At 49.9% G+C, this 22194-nt stretch overlaps 1 protein-coding gene across 1 annotated transcript; it reads right to left on the bottom strand.

The window, feature by feature from the left end:
* Positions 1 to 799: 799 nt before the first annotated feature.
* On the bottom strand, positions 800 to 10420 carry SH2D7 (SH2 domain containing 7). Its single transcript, XM_027521156.1, has 6 exons — positions 10020 to 10420; positions 8529 to 8618; positions 5169 to 5334; positions 4710 to 4895; positions 2399 to 3136; positions 800 to 982 (listed from the first exon to the last, which is right to left on the bottom strand). The coding sequence occupies exons 1-6, from the start codon at positions 10193 to 10195 to the stop codon at positions 932 to 934; spliced, it is 1407 nt and encodes a 468-aa protein (XP_027376957.1). The 5' UTR covers positions 10196 to 10420; the 3' UTR covers positions 800 to 931.
* Positions 10421 to 22194: the final 11774 nt, after the last annotated feature.

Here is a 22194-nt window from a genome sequence, read left to right as displayed (position 1 = left end):
CCAGAAACCGCCCAGCAGTGCCCAGGCTGAGCCCAGGCAGCCAGCCAGGTTTGGGCCTGCGTTAGGAGGGGTCTGAGAGCCACCCCTAAAGGCCATCACTGGCTGGAGGCAGAGCATAGATGAGGGTGACCTGGTCATATAGGGAGGCCAGCAAGCACCCACTGGCTGACTCCAGAAACTGCCCAGCAGTGCCCAGGCTGACTGACTGTGCAGCCTCAGGCAGGTTGCTGCTCCTCTCTGGGTCTCTGTCCCTCCCTGCCCCCCACCCCGCCCACTCATCTGCAGCAAAAGGGTCAGATCAGGGTCTGCTTAGCTTGCATTATGAGGCCTGCATAAAGGTGGGGGTGGAGAGGGGCAGAGGGGATGGCCCCCAGGAGCTCAGCTGCCCCAGGGTCAGAACCATCCCCTCTGAGGTGGCACTCTACTGCTACTTCCCACCCTATGCTCTCTGCTAGGGCCACAGTGAGGGGGACTGGTTTTGGTCTCTGGAGCAACTGTATGACATCACTCAGCTAAGAAAATTCCAGCCATGCCACAGGGCCTGTCCCATGCTCAGTAAGTGTTCAGTGGTGGGAGGCCAGCTCCATCAATCGTCCAGGACCCCCCCAGCCTGCTCATCTTGGAAGCAGGGGGTGCTCACCCCTGCCTTTGGCTGGTCCCCCCTCCTCTCAGGCTGTGACTTCCTCTGGATGGGTGGGAGGCCCTGGGGTGGGGAGTGGGACTCAGTCCTGAGCAGCAGGAGACTGGAAGGTCCCCTCCCACCCTGTCGCTGGTGGGCACCTAGGCTGTCTTGGAGCCTGGTTTCAGAGCAGGCTGGTTGGGTTTGAGGGTCCAAGGGGTGCCTTCAAGCAAGCTGAGAGCTTCCCAATAACCTCTGGTGTGGCCCCAGGCCCAGGAAACCCGCTGGTGGGCTGCTGGAAGCCAGACCTCCTCAGGGTTTGTGCTTCTTGTCTGTGAAGAAGATCCTCCGGAGCTTGTCAGGCTGCAAGGAAGGACAGGATGCTGGTGCCTGGGTCCCGGGACAGGGCAGGGAGACCCAGGCTCAGAGGGTCCCTCTACAGGGACTGGGAGCTGAGGCCAAGGCCAGAGAAAGACCAGGTTGGAATGCAGATGGCTAGTTGCTCCACAGCCCCTCACAGTGCCAGAAACTCCAGCCCTCTGGTTTGGATGAAGGACTTCTCTCTCGCCCCCCTTCCCTCACTGGGTCTCCGGGGGTCCCCACCCCAGCCCTCTCTGCCTCAGCCACGCCCTAGGTAGGATGGGGGGGTGGGGTGTATGTGGTGCCTTCAGTACCCAGAAGGACTTTGCAGCTGGAGGAGGAGCAGATGGGGGATGTAGCTTATGTAGTTCTTAGAAGGACTGTCCACAGGCAGGATCTGTGGTCCTGGGAGTCAGGATCTCAGAGGCTTGAACCAGGGGAGTTCCCTGTCCTGGGGTGTGTGGGTACAACCCTGCCGCGAGGGGGGAGCTGGCAGAGCTTCTGGTGAAGGCCTTTCATCTGCGAGCTCAGGGTCTTACTGTTCAGGCCGGGAGAGGAGGTCTGCATATGCTGGAGATCTGAGGCTGCCACCTCGGGGAGGGGGTCACCTGGCTCATGGGCTCCAGGTACAGGCAAGCACACTGGGGTGAACCCTCAGCAGGGCTCCTCTGCCTCCCTGGGAACTCTGACCCCCTCCCTCCATCCTCCTGGTCTTTGCTTCCCCCTTTCTCCTTTCTTAGAAACCCCCAGGAATAACAGTTATCCTTTGACAGCTGTCTCTGGGCTGTATCCTGAGCACATGGGGATGGCTAGTATCATCTCCTGGGCAGCCACCCCTGGACACAGCACAGGACCAGCCCATTTTACAGATGAGGAAATGCAGCCAGATACTGGGTAGATGCTAAATAAGAGTACAGGATGCCCAGCTAAGTTTGAACTTCAGATAAATAAGGAATAATAGCAGTACTGGTAACTATGCTAAAAAAACATTACTCATTGTTTATCTGAAATTCAGATTAACTGGGTGTGTTGTATTTTATCTTGCTGAATCTGGTGATCTTAGTTGCATGGGAAACTATTTTGCCCAAAGCCACATGGGTAGGGAGTGCCTGAGTCATGAAAAGGGACAAGGCAAGTCAAACCTGGAGCCAGGGTCCTTGTCCACCTCTCTGAGGCTCTGAGACACCTGCAGTGGCAGGAGTCCTGCCCCAGAGAAAGACTTCAGAAGGGCCTGAAAGTTCCCATCTTATATCCAAATCTAACCTCTTCCTCTCCCACCTTCTCCTAGCAGAAGTCGGAGCTGGGAAGTTCTGGGTGTGGTGCTGACCTGACCCACCCGTGTTTGAGGGCCACAGGTTCCCTCCTTCACCAGTAGCTCTCTGCTGGCTGGTAGCCACCCCGCCCCACTCTGGAGCCCACCTTGTGTGTCCGTCCGGCCTCCTTGCTCCTGGCTGCTTGGATTTGTGTGTCTGTCCAGCCTCCTTGCTCCTGGCTGCTTGCTCCTGGGATTTGTTCATAGGTGTGTCTGGGCTCTGGGAGCTCCGGGACCTCCGAGATCCTCTCATAACCACTGTCTGTGAACCCCGAAAGCTTGCTGTATGTAGGGCCCATCCCAGGATAGGGGGTCCTGGCTGGGCTCCCCCAGCAGACTGCAGTCTGCTCATGGGCACTGCCATCTTCTCGGCGTGGCACATCCCTGGTGTCCTCGGGGACGTCTTCTGTCCAGATGGACTCGTAGGTGTCTGCACAACTGCTCTGGAAGCAGGGCTGGGCCCCACGGCTCAGTTTTGGAGACCCCTGGCTCCAGGTAGCCCCTGAGGATCCCGAGGCCTCCGAGCTGGACGGCAGGAGGAGGCCCCAAGAAATGGGAGACACCCTAGGGCCCTGGTCTGGGCTCACGCCAGAGAGGGCAGGTCCTGGGCCATCAGGCTTGTTCTGGCTTCCATCTGACAGTCTTCTCTGGGCCTCCTTGCCTGGGGAACAGGCCTGGCTGCCACCTGGAACTGGCCCCTGCCAGCCAGATATATCTGTGCCCAGGCCTAGCCGGGCCTGGTTCATCTTTCTCAGGTCTGCATAGATGATGTCGTTGGAGCCTCCAAAAGAGTTGCTCAGAAGGGAACCTCTCCTTTCTGGGAGCGGGGGCACCTTGACAGGAGCCTAGAGAGAGGAACAGAACTTCTGAAAGGTTACCCTGCCACCAGGCTGCCCTCAGCTAAAATGAAGCTTTCTCAGAGAAGCTAAGGCCCCTGGCCTTGGACTCATTTACCTGACCATTACTTGCAGGGGTTGGTGGACATTTGGGGTCCCTGCCAGCTTCATATTCTAGGACTCCTGAGTATGGTCCTTACATTGGCATTCAAGGTCAGAGGTCGTGAGCTCTATCTCCCACCGGAGATCATTCTGTTCTGCTCCTCTCCCCTCTGCCCCTCAGAGAGACCCCTGCATTCACCCACTCACTACTCCCTTCACCTTCAGAGTAGGCCACGCTCAAGTCCATCAATTGTGTATTTATTCAACAAATATTTAGTAAGAACTGTGTAGACACTGTCCCAGGTGTCAAGGGCTCCATAATGAGCAAGACCACCTCTTGGGAATTTACATTCTAACCTGGAGATGGGCAACATACTACTCTGTTTTTGTTTAATGTGGTTGATGTAATACATGATATAATAGCATGCATGCTCAGTCACTCAGTTGTGTCCGACTCTCTGCAACCCTATGGACTGTAGTCCACCAGGCTCCTCTGCCTATCAGGTTTTTCCAGCAAGAATACTGGAGTGGGCTGCCATATCCTTCTCCAGAGGATCTTCCTGTCCCAGGGATCAAACCGGCATCTCTTGCATCTCCTGCATCGGCAGGTGGATACTTTACCAGTGTGCCACCTGGGAAGCAACCCCATATTATAGTGTATCACAAGATAATATACTGTCAGCTCAGGATCAGTACTGTGAAGAAGAACAAAGCTGAGGAAAGGGATCGGGACAATGGCAGGTGGGAGAGGGGATATTTTCCATAGCTTAGGCGGCCCTTTCTGCGGAGAGGGCATTTAAGCAGAGAATGGCATGCAGCGAGAGTAGCAGCCATGTGGGTATCTGGTGGGAAGAGTATTCCAGGCAGTGGGTCAGCAAGTGCAAAGGCCCTGAGGTGGGAACAAGGCTGGTGTGTTTAAGGAAGATCCAGAAAAGTGAAGAAGGAGGAGAGGGAGCAAGGGCACCTGAAAAGGCTCTTGTGAACCCTGGTGAAGCTTTCAGATTTTAAACAAGAGGAGAAGCCCTTGATATTCTGTGATCTGATATACATTAAAAAAAGAAGTCTCTATGAGTCCCTCCTGCAAAGATGCTAGGGACAATAAAGTACTGACTCACAGGCACTCCACTCTATAGTTTACAAAGGGATTCTTTCAGACATTGTACATCCGTTCCCTCATTCAAGCCTCAGTGGAATCTCAGGATTGGTAAACTGAGACTTAGAGAGCTTATGTGACTTGACCAAAGTCACTCAGCCAGAAAGGCCAAGCCAAGGTTTGAACCAAATCCAGCTAGCAGAGGCAGGCATGGGTGAACCACTGGGTAACTCCAAACTGCGCCACTTCTCTCCCAGAGGGCCTGGCAGTCAGCCTCCTCAGCCTGAGGGGCTGGCTGCGGTGGCCGCTCCAGGCCTGACTGTGGGCGTGGCACCCACATTCCTGGTCTAGCAACCCTGACCCTCAGTGGCCCAGAATCCTTCTCACCTCCATGCTTTCTTCCTCGGAGAGATTCCGGGGACTTGCATCCAGGCTCCTCCTTTTGTGGAGGGAGGAGACCTGGTGCTTTGGAGAGGCAGGGGGGCTGCTGGCCTCCTCTGGTGGGTATTCCAGGCTAGGATCAGTTTGGTGGAGGCCCACAGTGATAGCGTCATAGAGATCATTGTCCTCCATCTGGGGGTGGTGGAGACACAGCAAGTATGTCGTCATACACCCCTGGCTGGCCTCTAGCCTCCTGCCAGAGACTGCTGGCCAGGGCCAGAAACATCCCCACCAGGTCCCAGACCTCAGCTAGAACGCTGTCTCCTTCTCCCAGGACTCCGCACTGAGTGCCCGTGGGTGGCAGGAAATAGAAAAGGCAAAGAAAGGCATGTGGTCCAATGGTGGACACCCCTGGCCTGGGCACTCTGCCCCATCCCCCACCCCCCCAGGAAGAGGGGTACCTACCCGGGGGCAGGCAGCAGACAGGGTCTCCCCGAAGGGCTCAAACTGCACCTCCTGGTAATGGTGCACGAGTTCTGCCAGGGTGCCATGGCTCTGGGTGTCCCCTGAGATGAGGTAGCGCCGGTTTCGGAGCTGGTTGATGACAAAATGCCGGCAGCGGTCACTGCCCCTGCAACACAAGGACAACAGCAGCTCTGCCTTGGCCCAGGGCCAGAGCTGACCCGGGGCCACGCTGTCCTCTGGGGCCTTGACGTGCCCCTCTGGAAAGTAGGACTTGACATCCAACAAGCCCAGCCTTGCAGGTGATGGGGAGCTGGGGAGTGGCGTTCCACCCCACCTCCCCCTCCATCCCCCCCACCCCCTTTCCCCTGCAGCATCAGTCAGGGAAGAAAGGACAGGGGAAGTGAGGCACTCAGCTTGGGGCTCGGATGCAAGATGTAAAGGGATGACACAAATTCAGTAATCAGGACAACTGATAACGCAATATTTTAGAAAGTCAAAATTAATACCAAAATATCCATGATGAGTAAAACCTCTGTCTTAAAGATGAGGTCCGACCCCACACTTGCACACCTCGGCCTCACTCCCCTCACCTGAATTCCAGCCACATGGAAAAGATGGAATTCCAGCTCCCATCTCCCCCAGCCTGTAAAGTCCCACTCTCTTCATTTTCCTTTTTTATGGAAGAGTATTGGGCTTCCCTGGTGGCTCAGTGATAAAGAATCTGCCTTCCAATGCAGGAGACTGCAGGTTCAATCCCTAGGTGGGGAAGATCCCCCAGAGGAGGAAACGGCAACCTACTCCAGTATTCTTGCCTGGGAAATCCCATGGACAGAGGAGCCTGGCGCGGTTGCATGGGGTCCCAAAAATGTTCATGGGCTCACAAAGAGGCAGACACAACTTAGTAACTAAACAATATGGGTAAACACAGTGAAGGCACACGTCCTAATTGTGCCACTCAATGTATTTCCCATGTAACCACCACCTAGAGGAAAATGGACAATATTTCCAGCTCCCCAGAAGACTCCCGTATGGCCCCTTCCAGAGTAGCCATCACCCTGACCCCCATTGTCACAGATCAGTTTTACTCATTATGGAAATTCACATAAATAGAATCATATTTTTTTTTCATGTCCATGTAGAATTAGCTTCTTTTTTCCCCCACTGATAGGTAGTATTCCGTTTAATTTAAATATCCACAATGTATCCATTCTGCTGATGGACATTTAGGTTATTTCTACACCTGGGCTATTATAAATGAAGTTACTCTGAACATTCTTGTACATGGCTTTTTGCTGAATACGTGTATTCACTAGTGTTGAGAATATCCCAGGACAGAGAGTTGGTGGGTCCAGGATACACTTTTGCTTAGCTTTAGTAGTATGCCAAATTGTCTTCTAAAATCATTGCCAAGTATGAGAGTTACAGTTGCTCCGTGTCTTCACAAACTGTTTCGTAGCGTCTTTCTACTGTAACCAGCACGTCATTGTGGTTTTAGTTTCTATTTCCCTGATCACTAAAGCTGCTGAACCGTCCTCTTTGGACCCTCTTTTTGAAGTGCCTCTATTTTGCCTGTGTTGTCTTTGCCTTACTGATTTGCAGGACTTCTTCATATATTCTCGATATGAATCCTTTATTAGGTGTATGTATTACAATACAAAACCTCTCCGGCACTGTGGCTTGTCCTTTTATTCACAGAATGGTATCTTTTGATTAATAAGAGTTCTCAATTTTAAGAAACTCAATTGTTAAGCTTCTCTGTCAGTACTTTGGGGTCTTGTTAAAGAAATCTTTGCCTACCACGAGATCATGAAAAACGTTTCCCATGTTTTCCTTTATAAGTGTATTGTTTTGCTATTCTCACTTGAGTTCATGATCCATCTAGAATTATTTAAATTTTGTGTATGATGTGAGGTGGGGGTCATTTTTTTCCATTTGGTTATCCAATTACTTCCACACCACTTATTGAAAAGTCCAGCCCATCCCCATCCCTCACCCCTGAACTACAGTGGACATTTGTAGCAAATCAGGTAAACCAAATGTGGACATTTGTTGCAAATCAGGTAAAGCAAATGTGGGGGGCTGTTTCTGGATTCGTGTTGGTCTATTTGTGTATCTGCAAGGAACCCCACTTTTATCTCTTTAATGAGTTGGCATTCCACCCAAGATCATGTTTGAATAATAATAATAATAAAAAAAGCCCTGATGCTGAAAAGACATTGAAAACTGCTGAGTTTGTATATTTTAAAATGCTGAGAACTGTATCAGGGACTCAGAATAACAATAACTATTTTAGTAATGAGTAACATTTATTTATTTACTATGTTCTGGAGTACCAGCACTTTTAAAGGTCTAAACTCATCAAACCCATTCAACAATTCTATGCAGTAAATACTGCAATATTACCATTTTACAGATGAGGAAACATGGGTGCAGAGAGGCAAAGCAACTTGCTCAAGGTCAGGATTTGAACTGAGACAGTCAGAACAGATGATAATTTTGAATCTGAATCTGAGACCTTTGAGAGTTTCCCTAGAGCCCCAGCCTGCCTCCCTCCATAACTGGGGGTTGGTGGTGGGGGGAACTTCTTTCTTTTTCTGCCTTCCCCCTCGCAAACTACTCTTGGGTCAGGCTCTGATATCACCACCTCTGACTTCATCCTGCCTATCTTGTCTCCTCGTCTCTAGGACCACTGCCTTACACTAGTCTAGATTTCATCATCGAGCCCAGACCTCACCCCTCGTGGTTCCCACTGCCCCCAGTATCTGTCTTGAGTCCTCCTTCCATAGGCTGCCTGCAGGTTCCTTGCAAAACCTAAGTCTGACCCGATGACCCGTCATTGTCTACGGACATAGCCCAGCATCCAAGGCTATCCTGAGCTGCCCCCTGCCCTCCTCTCCAGGCACTGCTCCACTGGGACCATGCATCCTTCTGCACCCAGCAACTCCCCAACACCTTAGTCTGCCTTGTCTCTCTTCTTTTGCACATGCAGTTTAATCTACTGGAAATGCCTTCCTAAACCCCAATCACACCTCCTTTCCTGCCCAGCAAGTTGCTTTTTTCCTTCTATCCTGGACTCAAAGTTCACCTCTGTGAACCTTCCCCAGTCTTCCATCAGGAGGAGGTTTTCCCCTGCCTGCCCCTCTAACTCACCCCCTTGAAGGCAGAGGCTTCTCCTAGTGTATGGCCGGCGCTGCTTAGCATGCCTGATGGACATGGTGGATGGGTGAGGGAGTCAGGGAGTGAGGGCCTGGGGAAATCCCAGCAGTGTGGGCTGGTGGAGACTCGGAGCTTATCTGCAAGGCTGGCTTGTGGGATCCAGAACCTGCCTGCCTGTCCTTTGCAGAGGGCTTCCTCTCTTACCTGTAGGACAAGATGTAGCCGGTGGCCCGGTCACTGAGGCGGATGAGGAAGGAGCCAAGAGCTTTGTCCCTGAGCAGCTGCTCTGTCTGCCTGGGCAGAGGACATGCCATTAGTCAGGGCTGGGCACCCCCAACAGCAGCAGGAGTAGCCTAAGTCAGACCCGCCTCAGAGTCCCTGCTGGCCATGCCCCAGACCCAGAGCAGAGACCTCCAGACCTTTATAGAGAACTCCCTCAGTATTTCGGCTGGTTCTGTGGCCTGTCTGGGCTCAGTCAAGCAAATTCAAGACTCAGTCTGGCGCTGGGTTGGAGTCCTGAAATCATGTACATTGCTCCACTTACAGCCTCACCAGTGGGCACAATAGCCACCGCCCTCCACCTGAATGGCCCTATAGCAAGAAGGATTCCATATAGCTGGAGATTTTCAGTTTTGTGGATCCTTGCCTCAGGATTGCTGTGTACAGCAATGTGTACAATTGCTGCACACTTGTGCAGGATGTGTACTGCACAAGAGTTTCTGCAGGGAGAAGGTGCTATTATATCTGGAGGCTGACCATGATAGCAACTCTTAGGTTCTCATCTTCCTCCCTTGCACATCCCCTTCAACCCCAGGCAGCTATGGATACTGCTAAATAATGCCAAGTATTCTGGAGGCATGGTGGAAAATTCCAGCTGTCTTCTGATTTGGCAGTACATAGACCAAATAGTTCCTCACCCACTTATTCACCAAACACTGAGTGCCTGCTCTATGCAGGGTCAACTACAAATTTTGCAGAGTTCGGTACTAAATGAAAACCTGGAGCCTGTCAGTAAAAAAGTAAGAATTTCAACATGGGGACTGCAGTGTATTCAGCCAAGAATAGGGCCCTTCTGAGCAAAGGGCCCCGTGTTACAACGCGAGTTGATGCCGGTGAAGCCGGCCCTGGTTCAATGCTAAGTGCTGGGCCGGGAGGACCCAAAGGCTGGCCGCATTTGTTATTCCTTCAGCAAGGGCTTTGGCAGCTTGGAGACCCATCCCAATCAGAAAGCCAGACCCCACATTTTGGCGTCTATTCCTAGAGTAACTGTATATCCAGGGTTGCCTGGAACAGTTCCCACTTAAAACAGGTCTCCTAGTAAATTCTCCACTTACTAATAGTGTTCTGGTTTGGATGATAAATGAAACAGCACCCTTAGTAATTCATCAAGATATTCAGAGCTGGTCTGAATGCATTCTGATCCGGCCTGCCGCCCCCACCCTCCCCTGCCTCTGTTTTTCTGGCAACCTGGCAGCCCCAGCAGACTCATAGTGGGGGGCCAATGCCTTCACCCACCTTGCCCACAGAAGCAGCTGTCAGAGAACTTGGTGCCCCTAAGTCTGCTTCCCCACCCACTACCTCCTGGGGTCCCTGCCTCCCCCATGGAGAAGGCAGGGACCAATCTGGTCCCAGACCATTTTTTCGGCCCTGAGGGGCTATCGGCCATGCTGGGTGTGTGGACAGGGGCAGCCTTACTTGCGGGTGATGAATCCGTGAAACCAGGCGGGCAGGACTCCATTCTGCAGAATGAGGGGGGCTTGCGTCTCCATGAACCAGCTCAGGGCCAGCTCTTGCAGCTCAGCCAGGGCCTGTCTGTCCCCAGCCCCCTTGGGGCCCCTGCCCAGGCTGAGCTGCCTAAGGTGGGCCTCCATTCTGGCGAGCACTGAGGTGGAAGCCGAGCCCAGACCACCCGCACGCCTCTATATCTGTGTGCGCCCCATGGACTGACGCCTCATTTGCCTGAGTCCATGCCCTCTCCAACCGCCCATGGCACACAGGAGCCCCATTGTCACCTCTGACAATGTGTGGGCTGGTTCCCCTCTCTGATGCTCTGAGGCGGGGCACCTTGGCTGGCTGGGGACGCTGGGGGAGGGTCACATTAGCAGCTAGAGAGGCCTGGGGTGGGGGGGTATCTCTGACTTCCTGGCTAGCAGATGAGGCGCAGCACTGGGTTTGGCCCCTTCCCCCAACCTCCGGTCTTTGTCTCGGCTAAAGACCAGACTCTGGCTAAGGGCCAGGCACTGCCACTGTTAGCAAAGTGGGGAATTTAAATTCTACTTGTCCTTCCTCCATGGAGGCCACTTGCATTTTGGTGAAGTTCCGTGCTGGTGAATTTCTCCTTCCACTCAAGCTTTACTGTCTACTGTGTGCCACATACTCGTGGGTCCTGGGAATAAAGCAGTACTCCAAAGAGCATTTTGCCTTGTGGCACATACATTCTAGTGGAAGGATACAGGCAATAGACAAATACATATGTAGAATATGGCACCAAGTGTAATAAGCATTCCAGGAAAGAGAGGAAGAAGATGAATGGGTGTGTTACTTAGATGGGGGGTCAGGGTTGGGGGAAGCCTTGTCCAGAATATGCCACTGGAGCAGCAAAGGAGGAGGCCAGGCTGGTGGCTGGGGAAGAGATGCTGCTCCCAGAAGAGACAGAAGCAAGTGCAAAGACTATGAAGTGGGCCTCTGCCCTCTGATCCCCTAGCAGGGCTGCCATAAGGCCTTTGAGAGGAAGCAGTGAACCAGGTAGGGCCCGGGATATTTGTTCATGCAAACATCCCTGAACTTTTAATGTGCTTCCGAGTGTCATAGCAGAAATCCAGGCTTGGGTGATGGGGAGGCAGGGGATGTTGCAGCGAGCCAGCCCCAAGGACCTGGGTTAGAATCATTACACTGGCCGCGGCCTGAAGGCAGTTACTAAGTGGCTGCACATAGCTCAGTTTTTTCATGTGTAGAATGGGAATGATTTTTAAAAAGCTACCTTCTAGACTCTAGGGCCATTATGACAACTAAAGGAGATAGCACAATGGTTAAGAATAAGTTCAGTCACTCAGTCGTGTCCAACTCTTTGCGACCCATGGACTCTAGCACACCAGGCTTCCCTGTCCATCACCAGCTCCTGGAGCTTGCTCAAACTCATGTCCATCGAGTCGGTGATGCCATCCAGCCGTCTCATCCTCTGTCGTCCCCTTCTTCTCCTGCCTTCAATCTTTCCCATCATCAGGGTCTTTTCAAATGAGTCAGTTCTTCGCATCAGGTGGCCAAAGTATTGGCGCTTCAGCTTTAGCATCAGTCCTTCCAATGAATATTCAGAACTGATTTCCTTTAGGACGGAGTGGTTGGATCTCCTTGCAGTCCAAGGGACTCTCAAGCATCTTCTCCAACACCGCAGTTCAAAAGCATCAATTCTTTGATGCTCAGCTTTCTTTATAGTCCAACTCTCACATCCATACATGACTACTGGAAAAACCACAGCTTTCTCTAGGTGGACCTTTGTTGGCAAAGTAATGTCTCTGCTTTTTGATATGCTGTCTAGGTTTGTCATAGCTTTTCTCCCAAGGAGCAAATGTCTTTTAATATCATGGCTGCAGCCACCATCTGCAGTGATTTTGGAGCCCAAGAAAATAAACACTTTCACTGTTTCCATTGTTTCCCCATCCATTTGCTATGAAGTGATGGGGCCAGATGCCATGATCTTCGTTTTCTGAATATTGAGTTTTAAGCCAGCTTTTTCACTCTCTTCTTTCACTTTCACTTTGCTTAACAATGAGGGAATGTATGTATAAACTCAAAAACTGGTAGAACTGACCAATAACAATAGAAGTTAGGATAATGTTTGCCTTGGGGAGTATATGATAAGCAAGGGATGAGGGGCTGCCAGGTGGTGATCATGTTTTATTTCCTGATCTGGGTGGTGTGTTAGGTAAATGTATTCACTCTGTGAAAATTCGTTGAGGTGGGCTCATGACCTATGCATTTTTCTATGTATATGTTCTACTTCAACAAAACAGCTCACTTACTAAAAAATGAGGATGCTGCAGTCATATTTCCTTGGTTCCAATCCCAGCTGACCAGCTATGGGACCTTGAGGAAATGACTTAATTTTTCTGGCCTTCAGTGTCGTCATCTTTGAAACAGGGACAAGAACATGACCTGTTGTTTGGAAGGTAAGATGAGTTATGTCCTTAGAACAGAGTTTGGAACACAAGCTATTAGGATCAGCTCTGATGATAATGTAATGACTCTAAAATACAGTGGGCCCTCCCATTGGTAATTATTTTCATTATTACTATTATTATTACAATTTCATCACGGTCACCTCAAATCAAGATAAAGTGATCGATGGCAAGTATGTAATACATACAACTTAGAGGAAAGGCCAGGGCAGGCCACACACCTGCAACCTCCACCTGAACAGCTTATTCCCCGTCTCTGAGGCTCATTTCTCACATCTGTGAATAGGGCTGCGAGGCATCTACTTGCCTCACCTGTTGATGGAGTGAGCTATTGCAGGTCATGCTCTTCACATGGGATAGGCCCACAGGCACACAGCAAGGATCCCCAGGGTCAGCTACTGGGAACACCACTTTTATAAACAATTTCCAGCCTTGACAGAGAGGAGTCAACTCCAGCCAAGGGATCCTGGAGGGATTCATGTACTTGTGAAACTATCTTCCGGTCACAGCTGTAAGCCAGGGATACACTGGGGTCACAGTGGAAATCACAGGCCCAAACTGGCAAAGACTGGAATTTCCTAAGTTGAGGTGGGGGAGGAACAAGGTGGATTACATCTTTATCTTCCCCAATCTCTAACTGAAATTCAGCATTTCCTTCCGTGACGAGTGCGGAGAACAAACCTTATTAGTGTTCATAGAACTTGTGACTTGGTCACCAATGGAAATTACAGATATTCTCATATCACGTTACAGCTGTGGCAGACATCTTCAGATATTGATTTTGTTCACCATTACTTCAAAATAACTAAGCCGGATCTTGTTCTTTAACATGCTAAAAGAGAAGCACACTGTATTACTACATCACAGATTTTTGAATAACTTTATATCAATATGATTGATTTCCATTGTGATTCTATGTATTTTATTTCATGCATTTAAAAATATTATTCTGAGAAAAAGTTCATGAACTTCATCAGATACCAGAGAGATCCACCGTCCAAAAAACGCCAAGGAAACTGGGGTTAGACCCAGAGTTGATTTGCTGCCAACACAAAGTCCTGGAAGTATTCAAATACAAAGAAATGTGTTTCTGTAATTTTCCATGAGGTGTTATCTCTCCAGCTCCCTCTTAGGTGGGGTACTTTTATGAGCAGAACTTGGCTATTTGCATAAGGCGACAAAGGTTTTGTGTAGGGGAAGGGGGAGCCCAGGATGGCTGCGGGCCAGATATGAAGATTCCAAAGGCAGGCAAATAAAGGGGAGTCTATTTTTACACTCAGAGGAAATGGGGGTGAGGAGGAGGTGAGGCCAGGTTTGGGGGCATCCAGTGAGCTCTGTGAGAGACTGAGGGGTTGGTTTTCCTTGAAGGCACTCCATAACCCACTGTTCCGTTCATGGCCGTGTCACCTGCTGGGAGCTGGGCCCTGGGACGGAGAGAAGACTCCAGAACGCCCGCCCTGCTTCTCCATCCCTGGGTGCCCAGAGGTGTAGGAAGAGGAACTGAGAAGATTCAGGCTTTTGCAGCCAGACTAAGCAACTTACAATCCTGGTTCCCCCATTTGCTGGCTTGGTGACTTTGAGGGAGGTACTTAATCTCCGTGTGTCTCAGTTTCTCATCAGTAAAAATGAAAGGGATAAAAAGTACTCATAAAAAGTACGCACCTAGCAGGGTTTGGGGATCCAGTGAGCTGATCCAACGCAGAGGAGAGGCCGGGAGGCACGGGGCACAAGCAATAATCATCAGCCCCAGCTCCAAGTCATCTCCCCACTGGGAAGTCCCCAGAATTCTCTGTCTGTCTCATCAAAACTTCCTTCTCCTGGGTTCTCCATCAAGGCCGTGCTTCTGCTGTAGGACAAATAGATGGTAACTGATTATCCAGTAAATTACTCTGTCCCGAGGGTGCTCAGTCCGCTGTGCCTTCTCAGGCAGAAAGCCCTCGACTTCTCCAGAAAGGTGCTCAGAGGTGGCGTTTTTCCAGTCCTTTGACCGAGGCTGAGTATGGCGCACCCCAGCACTGCCGCTTCCACTCCTCCTTCGCTGAGCCTCTGCTGTGGGAACCCAGCACACGGCCAAGTGCTGCTGGCAGCCAGCCTCCATGCAGAATGCCAAAGGGGGCTTTTCAGTACATTTTAGTCATAGGTTTGCTTTAGTTTATGAACACTGCATTCTTGTGCCCCTTAGTTGGTTATTCCATTAGAATTTGTTCCACAATAGTAGGGAGTGCAGAATGAACAACCCTATTTCTTTTTTTCTCAGACTGTCTGCCTTATTCTCCACTGTGCTCTGTGCCTAGAACCATGTTTGGCATAGTTAGATGCTCCATAGGTATATTTTAAATTATCATCCAAATGTGTAATACATCCACATGGTTTTTAAAAATGAAAAGTGTAGTACTCCCCTGGTGGTCCAGTGGGTGGGAGTCTGCCTGCCAATGCAGGGGACACGGGTTCCATCGCTGGTCTAGGAAGATTCCATGTGCTGAGGGGTAACGAAGCCCACGTATCACAGCCACTAAGGCCCCGCGCTTTAGAGACCGTGCTCTGCAACAAGAGAAGCCACCACAAGGAGAAGCCCACACACTGCCATTAGAGAGTAGCGCCACTCACTGCAGCTAGAGAAAGCCTACATGCAGCAACAAAGACCCAGAGCAGCCAGAAATAAAAACAAACAAATAAATAATAAAAAGGATAAAAAAGATATCCCTAACAATCTTCTTTCTCCAGGCATTAAAACCCCATCCACCCAGTGCCACCTCATTCCCACAAAAACCCACTCTTATTCATTTCTCGCATGTTCTTTCTGGGTTTCTTTATGCATATTCAAGTAAATATGTATATTCTTATTTTCCTCCTTTTGTTATATAAGGGTAGAATCCTATGCAGTGTCCTGCACTTTGTTTTGTAAAGCTCTTTAGTAATACATCTGAGTTCCTTTCATAAGAATACACAGAGGGATGCCATTCTTCGTGTTACAGCTACATGGCTGCACCATCATTTTTGTAACCAGTCCCCTAGTGACGATCCCTTGGGTTGCTTCCAGTGTTTTTATATTTCCCACAATGCAGCAGTGGATAACCTTATACAGATTTGATTAAGCACAAGGGTGAGTACATCCATGGAACACATTCTCAGAAGAGATGGCTCAATCAAAAGGGTATTTGCATTTGCCATTTTGATAGATGTTGCCAAATTGTCTTCTTTTGGAGTTGTAGTCATTTACACTCAAGAAATACTGAGTGAATGAATAGACAAATAGATAATATATCCAAGCTCAGTCATTTGGGGGCCCCCAGCTAGCAAGAAAAACTGGGAGGGGGCCGATGTTGCTCCAGAGAAGTCACCAATGTTACTTTGACTTTTTTTGCCCCTTTGATGTAACTGAGAAAGCTCATCTTCTCATCTGTAGAGCATGGCTCTTGGGGTAGGAGGGCGGAACAATCATCCCACCAAACAGGCAGTTCTGTTTTAGTAATATTTACAGGACAATGGCCAGGTACTGAGAACTTTACAAGGGCTGGTTAAAATGTCTGAGGCCTGAAAAACAATAACATCAAAAAACCCTACCAGTATTTGCTCCCAAATCCAAAAGAAGAAAGCAGCAAAATCACAACAAATGTATAAGCAAATGTCTATACAATGTATCGTTGCATCAACTTCATTCAGTATTCATAAAAGTTTCACCACATCTGAAAATGGTTTGGAGGTCAGATTGTCTTAATCTCAGAAGAATCCCCAAGTGTGCAGGAAAACTGCCAACAGATTGTTACCAATTGTTAATTAAATGAATTCTCAAAGCCAAATCATTTCAAAGCAAAATTATAAAAGTAATCATTTCCAAAAGAGTTCAAAGTAAAAAAAATTATATATGTTGTATACATAAGATATAGAATATTATGTCATATATACATGTCATATTAATATTAATGATATATAATATAAAATGTTAATATTATAGTGTATACAATTTAAAATGTGACTGTGACTATATTTATATATATATATACTATAAAATGTTAATATTATATTGTATATAATTTAAAATGTGACTATGCCATTATATTTATATATTTATATATATATTTGTATATATTTATTTATGTGCTATGTAGTGAGATGCAGACTCCAAAGTGCCCTGGACCTTTGCAGGTGCACTCAGTCATGTTCAACTCTTTGCAGGCCCATGGACTGTAGCTGCCAGGTTCTTCTGTCTATGGACTCCGGACAAGAATACTGGAGTGAGTTGCCATTTCTTACTCCAGAAGATCTTCCTGACCCAGGGATCAAACCCACATCTCTTGTGTCTCCTACACTGGCAGGTCCCACTCCATAGAGTATCCTTGCTCTGGGCCTGTGGGCTCCTGACAATCCCAGAGGAAAGTAAACCCACCCCTCAGATCAGAGGGTCTCCCCCATCAGCAGTACCTCTCAGTTTTGGCAGCAAGAACAAGACGTAAATTAGTTTCTCTATATATTATCTGACCTCACCGGTGAGTAGTTCTGAGTCCTGTGCAAAAATGAAAAGCTACAGAATTACATGCCATTTGCTCATGAGAACTAAAGAAGAGACAGGTATACAGGAACCTGTTGAGGAGATCAGGAGCCGAGGACCATATGTTGTAAAGCTTGTTCTACAGTTTCTTGGAGGCCAGGGGATTGCCATGGGTCATGGCACACCTGCCAGTTTGGACATCCGGGGCTGCCCCTCACTGCTGGGAAATGGGGGCCCATAGGAGCTCCGTAACGATGTTGAGCCCCTATCGTGTGCCAAACATTTCAAATACACATATGTGATTACCTTTCCCTTTTATAACAGGTAGATGAGATAGCATTACTGTCTCCACTTGTGCCCACTGTAAAGATGGAAACAGAGACTCAGGGCTGAAAACGGGCTGCTCGAGACAAAGAGTAAGTCACTGGCAGGGCCGAGACCAGAAGCTGGGGGTCCTACCCCACTTCCTCATATATGCTGCATCCACCTTCTATGCCTTTGCTCTTGACCCTTCCCCTACCTGGGGCTCCTTTCCTTGCTACTCAAACTCTGTAAGTACCTAAAAAATGCACTAAATCAAAATTGATTAATATTTTGTTAATATATTCAAGCTCCAAAATACAAAACCAATCTGAAAACGCTCTCCTTTTCTCACCAAATCAGCTCCTTCCAGGTCTCCTTACTGCCCAGTATCACATCTTGATTGCCTTCTGGGACCTTCCTTCCAAGACAGTGGCCTTCCCTCCAAGGCAGCGGTCCCCAACCTTTCTGGCACCAGGGCATGGTTCTGTGGAAGACAGTTTTTCCACCGTCGGAGTTGAGGGGGATGGTTCAGGTGGTAATGGAGCGATGGGAGAGGCAGATGAAGCTGCTCTGGCTTGCCAGCTGCTCACCTCCTGTTGTGCAGCTCGGGTTTCTAACAGGCACCACCTGGGCGTGTTGGGGACCCCTGCTCCAAGGTCGTGTCCCCTTATTGCTTTGCTTGCACAAGCACCTTTTTTTTTAAAATTATTTATTTATTTTGGCTGTGCTGGGTCTTAGTTGCGGCTCATGGAATCTTCACTGCAGCAGGTAGGATGCAGTTCCTCAACCAAGAATGAAGCTGGGCCCTGGGCGTTGGGAGCGCAGAGTCTTACCCACTGGACCCCCTGCACAAGCACCTTTTAAACTCCTTTGGAGACCCCTTTGCCCAACCAAGATGATGTCTGTACTTCTACCATTAGAACAGCAACTCTTCAAGATTTTAGTTAAAATGCCCTTACCTCCCAGACTAGGCCTCACAGTGAGGGCTGAAGTCCCAGGGCTTGTGTAAGCAGGGAGGAAGAATCTGAGCTCAAGTTTGGCTGAGGGATAGGGGGTCCTGGGAAGGGGATGGCAAGAGGGCCCTTGGGAAAGAGTGGGGAAAGCAGAAAGGCTTACAGTGTCCTGGGCGCAGTGCCAGGCCCAGAAGCAGGACAGTGACCGGAAAGGACAGGACCTCTGTAGCTATAGCCCCACTGTCTTCCTGGGGATCCAGCCCTCCCCTGCTTCCTGGGCAGTATGGCTCTGTAATGCCTATGTGGACCTCCGCTGCCTGGCACCCAGCCCCTGCAAGCCTTCCACCCCACCCTCCAGTGCATCCAGGCCTCTACCTATCTGAATCCTGGCTCCCTTGTCCTTGGGACTGGGAGCTTGGCAGGCATCCCAGATGCCTTCCCTCTAGGAAAGAGAACCACAGGTGTGTTAGATTTGCCTGCCAATTTGGTAGGGAAACGAGGCTTCCTGGAAGCTGGAGATAGCAAATCCAGGCTGACAGGGTCCCCTGGTGGGGCTCTTCTCTGTGAAGCTCCCCCACACTCCTTTTCGGAGTTTCAGCATCACTCAAAACCAGGCAGAAGCAAAGAGCAGGGGCTGGGGATGTTTGTTGAATGAATCAGCTACCATTCTGAGGCCTTACCACATGTCAGGGACTGTGCCAAACACTTTTGCATTTATCTCGTTTAAGCCTCGTAACAGCTCTAGGAGGTAAAGTGGTCATTATGTCCCATTCTACAGATGAGGAAACTGAGGCACAGGGTGGCTGGGAGATCCACCCAATGTCATACAGCCCCTCCTTTATTTGGGAGCCCCCTCCCCCACTGCCACTGCTTCCAGCGCCTCATCCATTTCTTCACTGACCCTCTATCAGGGCAGGTGGCGTGGCGCTGAGCTGTATGGAAGCACTCAGCCAGCACTCTCAATGGGTGGTGGCGGTGGCGTCTCCCAGTGGTCAATTCAGCCCCACTCTGAAGATGGTCTGCCTCTCCCTGTTCCTTCTCACACCCTCTGGTGCTCAGCCCATTCACAGCTGCAGTACCCCAGCCTTGACCCATGAACTCCAATTTCCTCCCCATCGAGGCCAACTTCCTCCACATGTGCTCTGGGTTGAACAAAGCCCCACCAAAGTTGCACTGTGTCCCCCAGCCCCAAGCAGTGGAGCCATCTCTGCCGGTCCTCTCTGCCTCAGGCACAGAAGGCCTCATGTGTGCCCTTTGTGTCAGGACAGCTTCTCCAGCAGGGCCAGGGGAGAGGCGAAGTGGTCAGGCTTGCACTAACCAGAGCGGGCGGCCAAGCTTGCAGGATAAGACAGAGTCCTAAAAGCAAGGGTCAGGTCTGTTGTAATAGCTAGAAGAATCAAGAGGCCTTTGAGCATGAAGGCTCAAAAAACAAAACAGAGCCTCTGCTGGTCTGGGGAGCTGTAGGGAGAATGACCAAAGGCCCTCACAGCTGTGCCTTATGCCACTGATACATTTCAGAGCAGGTGGGCAGGGCCCTTACAGATCACTTTGCCATCCAGTCCCTCGTGGAACAGATGGGAAATTGTAGCCCATAGAGGGCACAGACATGCCAAAGGACACACAGCATATCAGGTGGTAAGGTCTACTTTCTCTCTGGGCTCCCCACAGGACTGCGGGCTGCTTCTGTGGCAGGTTTGGGTCTTAGCCAATTCCATACCCTGGGGTCTGGGAATTAAAAAGGCGGTGGGTGGCTGGGTGCTTCTTAGAGGCCTTTCACCCTGTTCCCTGCTAGGGAAACTTGACTAGGATGAGTCACTAGCTCTGTGTTCCCCCGGGGTTTGCCCAGAGGCTGGCCATGTGGGAGCAAGTTCATTGCCCAAATTTCCTCTTTTCAGTAAACAGCAGCCACTTCCTCCTGGGTTGCCCACTTCCTTCTGGTCACTGGGTTCCTGAGAGGCTCGAGGGGCAGGGGCTCACATGGACAGGCAGGACAGACCTTCTGGCACCAAGCTTGCCTGTACTGGACACCAGGCAAACACACAGGCTGTGTAAAGCTGGTGTCTAACCATGTGTGCATGCTAAGTTGCTTCAGTGGTATCCGACTCTTTGCAACCCCATGGACTGTAGCCTGCCAGACTCCTTTGCCCATGGGATTCTCCAGGCAAGAATACTGGAGTGGGTTGCAATGTCCTCCTCCAGGGGATCTTCCTGACCCAAGGATCAAACCAGAGTCTCCTGTGGTTCCTGTATCACAGGTGGATTCTTTACTGCTTGAGCCACCAGGGAAGCCCCGACCATAGGACACTGACCTTTAATCTACAAGACTGGAAACTGCAAAATGTCAAGAAGCTATTGAGGAAGAGTGCCAAGCAATTAGGAACCACCAGGGGCAGCCCCAGGATGACCATGTGGGAGGACCTTGAGGGGATGATCTGGCTAGAAAAGGGGGGGAAATGAAGCTGCATTTGTTTAGCATTTTACATAAAATATAAAATTGTCCAAAATGAATTTGGAGAGAGCTGCTAAGAGAGATGAGATGAAGGTCCTCCATATAGGCCCTTCAGCTTTTAGTTTTAGGAAAAGAGGGGGGTGGGGTGAGACAATGCAGGGTTTGTTCATGAAATAACCAGCATCCCAGGGTGACCCAGAGAGAACTGGCAGGGCAAGGGGCCTGGGAGAAGTCTGGAGAGTCCAGAGGGTGTCGGGGTTGGTGCGGGAGCCTTGGAATGCTTGGGCCACTTCTGCTTGGCTCTGCAGAGATGTGGGGCCCTCCAGAGGTCCCTGCTGAGATGTTGCCCCCAGTTTTGAGGCCTCCACATTTTGCCTGTCTCACTGGGGTCTCTGGGCTTGCAACTGCGCCTCTTCAGAGAGGGCCATATTCTGGCCCTGGCAAGGGCCAGGAGAGTTTATAGAGTTTTTAGATAGTGTAGGCTCAGCACCACAGGGATTCCCTTGTAGCTCAGTGAGTAAAGATTCTGCTCGCAATGCGGGAGACTAGGGTTCGATTCCTGGGTGGGAAAGATCCCCTGGAGAAGGAAATGGCAACCCACTCCAGTATTCTTGCCTGGAGAATCCCATGGAAACAGAAGCCTGGCAGGCTAGGTTCATGGAGTCACAAGAGTCAGACACAACTTAGCGACGAAACCAGTACCAGTACCAGCACCTGGATCTGCCAAGTTTCAAGGGACCTAGGAAATGTCTGCAGACTAGAAAAAAGGTACCAGCTGTAAACCTCAGGAAAAGAGGAAAGTCAAAATTAATAAACATTTCATTACATGTCTGAAAAGTGTAACATTATGTCTACTTCATTAAAATGTCATAAAAACATTCCTCCCTTTGAAAACAATTTATATGTTGGATTTTTCTCACTTGGCCAGGATTCCCACACAGACATGATATCTGCCAAGATGTAGTAGCCAAATGTATATTAAAAAGGATTCCTTATAGATACTCTCCAGAGCATAATTCTAGAAACTCCTTCAAACATTTTTAGAGCAAATATTATGACTATGTTTACTATGGAATGTGGGGCACTGTAATATGTTTGATATGATGTGGGGTATGGCCTTCATGAGAAAGAGGGCCTGCGAGCATGTTAAAATGACAGGGAGAGTGGAAGTTCAAGTGCAGGAGGGTCAGGCTTGAGGCCAGCTTGCCCACTGAGAAGCACAGATTCCAGCTCTGCCAGGGGCTGCAGAGACCTGGCCAGCCAGGCCGGACCCACGCCCCAGGGTGAGGGGGCTCACTCCTGCTACCTGTGAAGGGCACCTTCCTCGCGCCTAGCAGATATCTGCCTCCACCAGATACCCCACGGGCTTAGTCTGTCCTCTGTGACAGCAGGCTATTGCCATCCTTACTTTTTGGCCAACTCACTGCCAGAGTGGAGGATGGAGGGGGCTGTACCTGCTCCTGCCCTGTGGCCTCCTGTATACCTCCTGTGTAGCTGTGTA

This window comes from Bos indicus x Bos taurus, chromosome 21, assembly GCF_003369695.1.
Source record: "Bos indicus x Bos taurus breed Angus x Brahman F1 hybrid chromosome 21, Bos_hybrid_MaternalHap_v2.0, whole genome shotgun sequence".
In the NCBI taxonomy this organism is placed as follows: domain Eukaryota; kingdom Metazoa; phylum Chordata; class Mammalia; order Artiodactyla; family Bovidae; genus Bos; species Bos indicus x Bos taurus.
Note: the sequence above shows the minus strand (reverse complement) of the source record. Positions and strands in the feature narration are given on the sequence as shown.

What these genes read in the sequence shown, in the direction of transcription:
- SH2D7 (XM_027521156.1), bottom strand. Translation starts at nt 10,195, where the DNA reads ATGGAGGCCCACCTTAGGCAGCTCAGCCTGGGCAGGGGCCCCAAGGGG. An exon ending in TGTCTGCTGCCTGCCCCCGG is followed by an intron (nt 4,896 to 5,168) that starts GTAGGTACCCCT and finishes CACCACCCCCAG; the next exon opens with ATGGAGGACAATGATCTCTA. An exon ending in CCGAGGAAGAAAGCATGGAG is followed by an intron (nt 3,137 to 4,709) that starts GTGAGAAGGATT and finishes TCCTCTCTCTAG; the next exon opens with GCTCCTGTCAAGGTGCCCCC.